The sequence below is a fragment of the Ostrea edulis genome, chromosome 8 (genome assembly GCF_947568905.1).
Source record: "Ostrea edulis chromosome 8, xbOstEdul1.1, whole genome shotgun sequence".
Classification (NCBI taxonomy): Eukaryota; Metazoa; Mollusca; class Bivalvia; order Ostreida; family Ostreidae; genus Ostrea; species Ostrea edulis.
The window spans coordinates 22,762,180-22,771,766 of NC_079171.1; the positions used below are offsets into that span (position 1 = coordinate 22,762,180).

General features: G+C 35.0%; 1 protein-coding gene across 1 annotated transcript; it reads right to left on the bottom strand.

The window, feature by feature from the left end:
* Positions 1-2,413: 2,413 nt before the first annotated feature.
* Positions 2,414-8,551, bottom strand: LOC130049633 (uncharacterized). Its single transcript, XM_056147502.1, has 4 exons — positions 8,080-8,551; positions 4,381-4,776; positions 2,971-3,750; positions 2,414-2,907 (listed from the first exon to the last, which is right to left on the bottom strand). The coding sequence occupies exons 1-4, from the start codon at positions 8,549-8,551 to the stop codon at positions 2,414-2,416; spliced, it is 2,142 nt and encodes a 713-aa protein (XP_056003477.1).
* Between the last annotated feature and the right edge of the window lie 1,036 nt (positions 8,552-9,587).

The window sequence follows — 9,587 nt, forward strand, 5'->3', positions numbered from 1 at the left end:
TCCAATTATTGGCACGTATGTGAGCAACTTCCAGACTGTCTTTTTAATTACATGCATTACTTTATGTACATTTGTAAGCCCCTCGCGACAGTCTTAATACTTACTACCTATGTAAGCCCATTTCAGGGATCGTTTTCATAAATAGTACCAATGTAAGCACCTCGGGATCGTTTTGATGATCACTACCTATGTAAGTCCCTTCCGGACTGTCTAGAAAACCTCCCATGCCTTTAGAAATTATACCCGCACTATCTAAACAATGTTCGGGTATATTGCTCTTACCTTGGCCTGTGTAATATACTTTCTCTTTCCTCAAATTACTTTTTAGTTTAAGTAATAGTCAATTAATCTTTAGAAATATGATAGATGGTGCCTTGAAGATGTGCAAATAGTACCATTGGGGCTAAAATCGGATAAAAAGATGGATTTTAAATCGTTTCCCAGAATTTCTACATTTTATGCAATAACTAAATCATCTTTTGGGAGATGATCAGTGATGTTCTTTAGATATTCCTCAAGGTTTCGGGGATCTTCCTTTTCGCTCAGGGGCCCGAATGAAGTCAAAAGCGAAATTTGTTTTATAAAAAACCATTTGCTAGTAAATTTCCTCTTCCAATTTACGAAATAGCCAAATCTTTTGAAAGATGATTGGTGTTATCCTGTAATACGCTTTCAGAATTTCCATTTTTACTCTGGGAATTAACTGGAGGTAAGAAAACGCCAGTTTATATCTGTTTAAAAAAAATGTTTCCCGGAAATCCTTTCATATTGTATACAGAAACAACATCATTTTGTTCGAGATAATTGGTGGTGTCCTTTAGATGTGTGATACATTTTTGGAAATTATTTTTACTTCGTGAGGGGTAAATAGGGTGAGAAAATGACGAAAAAATACTAGTGCATTGTTATATACAATACGAAGATATTTGCTCTAAAGATTGCAATTTGTTCTATTTCAAATATATTTTAAGAATAAAATATGATGAGGGTAGGGATGACACTGGCAAACTTGCCTATCAGAATTTTAAATGTATCTTAATATGTGGTATATATAGGAGTTAGACCCTAAATTGTTTTATATGTCTCGCAACAAATTGTATATGAAATAGGGTTTGGGATAACCCTAGGGTACTTTCTCAACAGAGTACTTAATGCATCTTGACATACGCAACAAGAAATCATCACACAGTATGCACATATATGATATACCTACACAACTCTCAATTCTGTATTTCTTAAAGGAGTTATGAGATAGATTACTGTTCAGCATCTCCACCTTTTCATGGTATTACTGTCGTGGCTTCTTTGGAGTTACACAAGTACAATGGAGAGTACATCTAAAGACAAACACATGCCTGCTAGTACATATCACTGGCTTGTGAAAACATGATTTTCTTGTACCTTTGACCAATTGTATTTATCACGAAAGAATATCCATTGTCCCCATGTATCAAATGTGGTTTTGAGAGAATAAATGAACTTGATAAGTAGTACCAAACTAGTACCTAAATAACATTCATGACTAACTTCAAAACGTGATGGATATGACTTATGTAAGTCTGTCGAAACCGTCTTCACAATCATTACCTATAAAAGTCTCCATTTGGGAACTTCTTAATCATTATTACATTGGGATGTACGTCGTTCATTAAAGGCTGACCTATAGTTTCTGTCATCCCCAGTCTCTGTTAATGGTTGTATCATGTTCTTATTCTCCATACATACACCTATACAGCATTCCACTTCTTCATGTACAGTTGTATTTATGTTGTGGGTGAATGAACTGAAGTGAACTTATCAGAGACCAAAACCATAATGAAGCTGAACTATATATAAGGACAATGATATTCCTTTGTTTGCAGGAGTTATGTTATTGTCAATGAGAATCTGACACACCTTATATGGAGAATTTCAAAAAGTTATCATCCATCCATTTCGTTCAAAATACTCTTCCTTTACAAATTTTAGATGAGAACAAAGTTTCCTGCGAACCCGTTCCAATTAGCACGCCGATGGACATAAACAAGTAGCCCAAAATGTGATTCCCCTAGCGTAATTAATTCCAAACTTTCTTATTTTCTTTCTACCTAATTACAGGTAGTACCTATATAAGCCCCCATTCGGGAACGTTTTAACACTTACCTTGAACTGTACATGGGATGCTATAAAACTGTAAATACGTTCACCATCATTTTCCGTTAATGATTCTGTGATGTAGTTGTTAGATATACAGCTTTACGAAATCAAACTTCTATACATGTACTTTTGTATCTAAGGTGAATAAACTGGAGTGATCTAATCGAAGAACTAAAGCTTAATGAAACTAAATTGTAATTAAAGACAGTGTCATTCTCACATCGAGAGTTTACAATCACTGTCTGCCTGACTTTACATGAATAATTTGAAACATTTATCATGCATGGATTCCGTTAGGTTTTATTCTTTTACAATATTTAGACGAGGACAAAGTTTCCAGCGAACCCATACCGTCATCCCGCCGATGGCCGTACACAAGTAGCCCAAAATGTGATTTGTCTAACGTTGTTAATTCGAAACTTCTGTTTTGAACTTTAAAAGTAGACACTAGGAACCTTTTCTCTACAACTGCATATCCTTGATATACTTTTTCATAATGGTCAACGGTGTAGCCATTTATCCTCAGGGACTTTAAAAATTCTGATGAAATCATCACACAGAGAAAGTTTTCGTCATATCCGCCAGGCACCACCACTTTGTAGTAATTGAGGTACTGATGTACACCAGGTATGACGGTCATGTAGGAGTCGTGGTTATTATTGATTTCATTTCCACCGTACGGCGTACCCATTCCAAAAGCAGTTACTAACACAGGGCGATCTGAAAGTAGCACCGTTATTTCATTTGAAGTTACTTCCACGTTTTTGTATTCTGTATCACTCAGGAGTCACGTAGACACACGGTCCCCGACACTACAGTTCACAGTGTTCTGACTTTCACTAATCACCTGAATCAAAGTTCCTGTATTGTTGTAGAAAGAGGGAACAACATACTGATTATCTAATTCGGATATCGGTGGCAACTGGGTTAAGATATGGCTGCAGGAACTACTTTTCAATTGATTACATCGATTTCCAGAAAACACTGCTACAGGTTTTGAGAACGTGATTACTGTACTAGAGAGGTCGGTGGTATGCCCGATCTGAAATGTTTCCAATCTCTCCAAAGTTAACGAGAAAACATCTCCATCTCTGTATGTATCACCAAGTAGAGACATCGGAGACTTGTCCTTCATTTTAAAGGTAACGTTTAAGTCTGTTCCGTTGTATAGGGCGCCTACAGCAAACTGACTGTAAAGGCTAGGCGATGAAGAGTAAGGTTGTGTGGAGGATACAAAGTACTTCTTTGAAAGTTTGTTTGTGGGGATAATAAGCGTTCCATCGTTAGTAGCTCTATCAAAACTATCAAATATTGTCACCACTGAGAGTTCAGATGTCTGTACAATCACAGCCTTGGGTTCCACTGTCCCATCCTGACAAGCCAAAGTGGGAGGAAAAGTGAATTTTGAATCATGGGTAATATTCAATCTCCTGTCAACTGCCGATTTAATCGTTGCATCTAATTCGGGGGAGCTTGATATATCCACCATTACTTTCCTGTCAGATGCTACATAAATAGTTAAGGATCCTACTGAAAAGAGGTTTCGCATGAACAGTATAAGGAACTCCGTGCCTCTACTACCTACAGAAATGTCAGCACGTGAAATGAAATGCGCTGTAATTAAGATACTTTAAGTGGAAATGTTTGATAGTTATTGACACATCGAAGTTTTGTTTCTGTCAAAAATATTGAATATTAGATTGATACACTAGAAATCCAAATCATACATTTAACCCTTAATAATATTACAGTTTGTTAAAAAAAGGCCAATATATTATTGTGAATGCCACATAATATTGTTGTTTTGAGTTGATTGAGGAATTTGCCCCTGTATTTGATACAGTAACAGACATCCGGTGGGGATCTGGATTTGGTATAGGTCCTCAGTACCTCTTGCTTATCGTAAGAGGTGACTAAATGGGGCGGTCTTTCGATAAGACCACAAAATCGAGACCCCGTATCACAGCAGGTGTGGCACGATAAAGATCCATCCCTGCTCAATGTCCATAAGCGCCGAGCATAGGCCTAAATTTTGCAGCCTTTCACCGGCAGTGGTGACGTCTCCATATGAATGAAATATTCTCGAGAGGGACGTTAAACAATATTGAATCAATCACTAGCAGACAAATCATTGTTACTGTTTTTGATGCACGGAACAACGAATTAGAAAATATTACACAATGTGCTTTGTATATGCATTTTATACACATTCGATATTTCATGTACATCTTCTCACATTTATACCTTTTGATGTTGGTACTTGAGTAGTTTTTGATGTTGTTGTTGGGTTAAGGTTGGGTTCAGTGCCTTTAGATGTTGGTACTTGAGTAGCTGCCGGTGTTGTTGTTGGGTTAAGGTTAAGGTTGGGTCCAGTGTCTTTTGTTGTTGGTACCTGAGTAGTTTGTGGTGTTGTTTGGTTAAGGTTGGGTTCAGTGCCTTTTGTTGTTGGTACCTGAGTAGTTTGTGGTGTTGTTGGGTTAAGGTTGGGTTCAGTGCCTTTTGTTGTTGGTACTTGAGTAGTTTGTGGTGTTGTTGTTGGGTTAAGGTTGGGTTCAGTGCCTTTTGTTGTTGGTACTTGAGTAGTTGCTGGTGTTGTTATCGTTGTTGTTTCTGTTGTTGAGGAGAGTGTAACGCCACTGCCTGTAGTTAGATACACAAACATTCTCTAAACCATGACAGTTGACATTAATAAGTTTTTATCGATGCTTTACGCAAGATATTTTTTAAACAAGAGATAGTTCATTGAGAAACTTCGAGAATTACATTTCGAAGAATTTGAAGTCGTCATGAATACGTCCATTTCTCCCCAACATCATTATGAATACTGCAAGTTATACAATATCTATATCTCCTTAACATCAATATAAATACCGTAAGTTATATAATCTCTATATCTCCTTAACATCAGTATAAATACCGTAAGTTATAAAATCTGTACATCTCCATAACATCAGTATAAATACTATAAGTTATACAATCTGTATATCTCCTTAACATCAATATAAAAACCGTAAGTTGTACAATCTCTATATCTCCATAACATCAGAATGAATACCGTATATTCCCGTGAAATAGTATATGTCATATACGCTATGTATATGTGTACTCAACTATGATAATCTTTAATAATTGTGTGTTTGGAGAGAATATTGCAATGACTGAATAACTTTTAAATATTTTTTTACTGGAATCTTTGTTTCATTTTTCCCTTCAGATATCTATACTCCTGCGCCAATAAAGATATTTTACATTGTCATTTCCTGGGACAACTTCCCAAGTAGCTGCACTGTGTGTGACCCAATCTGCACCTTGGACAGGTGAAGACGTGAAAAAATGACTTTAGAATGCAAGGTGAAGATAACGAACAGTGATCAATCTCATAACTCCTACAAGCAATACAAAATAGATAGTTGGGCAAACACGGACCTTTATATGTCTTATTTAGATCTTTAGTTATATACAATGTATGTGTACCGGTACTTACACATCATAGAATCTAGCCATTACCATATTTTCAAGCAGTCATTGTATAATGATACACAATGACAGTGTTCCCTTACTAACAAAAAAGATAATACTCATTTCATCAATATTATGCAAGTTTTGACCAAAGAGGGATCCTCAAACCTGTTTGTTGTGGGGAGGTGTTTCCAGATGAAATAATCCTCTAACCTGGCAAATACGGAGAGGTGACCCCCGAATCATGGGTTTAAATCGGGGATATTATTCAACAAGGTTCCCTATACCTGTGTGTCTTGGAGATGAACTTTCTTTTGTAAAATAATCTCCAAGCCTGGCAGATATGGATAGGTGACCCTCCTCCCCAATCATATCCATTTACTTTTACTTTGTTTTCTGTTCTATAAATGAGGAGTCCTGCTACATGTTGGTAATGAAGGTGTGGTTTCGTTCATGAAATAATCCTCAAGTCTTACAGGAATGGAATGGCGACCCCTTCCCACCACCACTGACTTGGATTTCTTATTCCCCTTAAAACTTACCTCTTGAGATAAGGCTTTATCATTGTGTATATGAGATGGTAATGCAGCTTCCAATCACATGTATCTATACAAGTTGTAGATTTTGTTTGTTAATTGTCGTAAAATCGTAAAAAGTTTAAATTGTACTGATCATTATTGCTACGGTAACCTAGATCTATTATCAATAACCTGTAATTACGTTGCATTTGACAATTGTAATGTATGGCTTAAATCAATAATGCAATTTTACAAAATGTACGTATTGCATCATTGTGTATTTTTTTGCTTTAATTCAATGATCTGAAACACAGGTGGCAACTGCACTGTATATAGAATGCATGTATTGAAAGGGGAAATGATGAAAGTGAGAAAGGGGGCTTTCTTTTCTAAGTGTAATAACCTTTTCTAAAATACGAAGGTGGTGGTTGAAAATGACCATTTCATTGCCAAAAAGTCTTTAATTAACATTTTCTGAAACTAAATGTGAAAATATACCTTTTAGGAAAAATGGAAGTTAATGTTTTGGTAGAAAATGTGATTAAAGGCAATTTTTCGTGCAGCAATCTTTCAATTTAAAATTCGTATCTCTATTCCAATTTTTTGAAATAACTATTTTGTACTGGAAGGATTCTTTAATAAAAAAAAAAATTCTAAATTTGCGCGATTTTAAATGTTTTGATTTTATCTAACATATCGTCAATAATTACATCCTCAATCGTACATATCAACTTTGTAATTTATAATACAAGTAGTATAGACTTTGATCTAATTAAAATATTGTAAATTCATTAATTTAGTTGATATATTTCTGTTAACAGAATGCCGACTTTTTAAAATTATCTTTATTGGTTTACTCACAATTTCGTATTAAAATCCGTCACTTCGGCCAATAGATTAAAAATTTGATCCACAACCTCTTCTTTCTTAAGTTCCATGTGAATTTTGGAGCCTTTGATTTATGTGCAAATTTATCAAATGACAATACTCCTACTATGTTCTATGAAATTCCTTATGTTGAATTATTCCGAATATTTCAATTATTGTTTTTCAATCTACTATCAGTCTATCACTGAACTTTTTAAATATATCTTTATTGTTGGAAGACACCAGTGTGTATTTATTTGATGGAATGATTGATTCATGTTGCTTATGTTGTGTTGAAACCACCAGATATAATGTTTGTGAATAAAATTTAAGTGCAAAAAGGTCAAGTTTAAGCTTAATTCTTCTTCAATGTAGAAATCATTAATATGCTTCCCAAAAAATTGACAGTTCTACAATATAGAGACAAAAGGAGAATTCTCTTAGCAAAACTAATGCCCAATACAAATAGCGTTAGCCTTTCACTAATTATATGACAATGAATAATCTGATTTTGAGTATTATATAACGTTAAAGTTGATAAGGAATAAGACAAGAGTGTGTTTGGTTTCTTTGTTGTTTTTGTAAAGAGATATATACCTTTGAAAGAACATACGATGGCCCAAACGTGCAAATTGCTTTAGATAGTTTTAAAAATATCCTTGACGTTTTAATTCCAACAAGCACCAAATAAACAACCGATAAGTAAAAAACTCATATATGAACTTCTCTAAATCAATGAATAACATTAATTTGAAGCGTTGTGGAAGTTACAATTTCGTGATCAATACAACCCTGACTATGGTCCACTTGGGTATCAGTTGAAGAGTTTTCTACGTTTTGAATTTGTTAAAACCCGTTTAATGATCACCACTAGCTCGACATATTTTTAGCTTTCTTGATCATTGCTCTAAAACCATTGTCGATTGAACCATTAGCGAAGACATCATGAAATACATTGACTCTTCCTTAAAATCACCCAAGACGATTATGCAGTACAAATAATTATATATATACAAATAAGACATGTTAGTGAATTTAACTTTTTCATCTATGGTTGAAATTGTATTTTAGGGTTTAATTGAAGTATATATGTGTTTACCTGAAAAACATTCAGACGATCCAGTCACATTTGGTGTACATGAAACATTCAGATCCTCCCGATTATTCTCAAACGATGCATTTACTGAAAGGAACAAATTCTGCATACTGCCCTCAACAATATTAAGACGTGTGCTTAAATCGTCTATTTCCCTTATTTGTTCATTCATCTGATTCGGGTGACTTTGAAAAGCGTTGTTCTCCATTGCCATGTTATCATATTTTATTTTTAGAGCTAAATTTTCTGTCTTTAAATTCTCAAAATATTTGCTCGTCAATTCGTCTGTTTGATATCTGGTGTAGATCGCCTTTAATTGTTGTTTAAGTTCAGCGTTCTCTTCCTCCAGCTTCTGGTCTTTTGTCTTCAGACTGTGTAATTCGTCCTTTATATCCACAAGCTGATGTTGTAAATACAGAAAGTCGCTCTTCACCTCAATAACATCCAATGACATCCTCTGAATTCTTTGTACCATTGTAAAACGCGCTAAATGGTCTTGTATAAGGGTATTTTGCAACGAACTGGATATTGTACCAGACGTGGTGCTAGGAACGAGTCCAACTGTGTCCAAGGAGCCATTTACAAGTGCCACGAATGGCCAAATACATCACATACAAAGAGGTAGAATAGTATCATTTTGACGGTAACCATTATCAAACAGCTTGTGCAACTTGATAAAGAACTTTAATATGTTACAGATAATGTAGATAACTGTATATAAAAAAGAGGTAAAGTAAGATTTCTACTTAGATCGAGTGGTTACAATTTATTGTATACTATCGGTATGGTTCATTACATTTTGATAAACACGTTGAGAGGAGTTTCTACACTTTGAACCAACGAAATGTCATCTTATTCTACATGCTTGATGTATTTCCACATAATCTGTTTCTGGCAGGAGTTAACGTTCTGCAACACTTGCCATTTCCTCTGATCTGTTTAAAGTAATTCTTCAAGTAATGATGAGTTCAAAAGAATGTCTTACCGCTCATCAATATTCAACGCAGATCCTCTAATAAGGTTATATCGCTCTTCAAAGACGATTTAAAAGTATACGTCAAATGAGTCAAGGTTTTGCATACATATAAGCGTTAATCATCGCTATTAATAGTCATCGAATTTTCTGGAATGTTATCTGTAAACAAGAGGGCCATGGACCACAATGCTCACCCCAATCACATAGACTCTATTTTTCTTCCGAAAATGTTTTAAAGATGGTTTACCTTCTAACGAAATATTTTGACACCATAGTACATGTATGACCATACCTTAGCCCCATGGGGTCATGAAAATGTGAAGATAACGAATAGTGATTAATCTCGAAACTAATAAAGATTACAATATGAAGAGTATAACACGGATTCCTGAACACATTAGAGGTAGGATCAGGTGACGAGTAGAAGTACCCCCTTAACCGAACTTAAATCCACACAATGTAGGATATCTACTATCAATATTACGAACGTGACCTTGTTATTCTGAAGAAGTTCATTAAAAAGATATCTTCACTA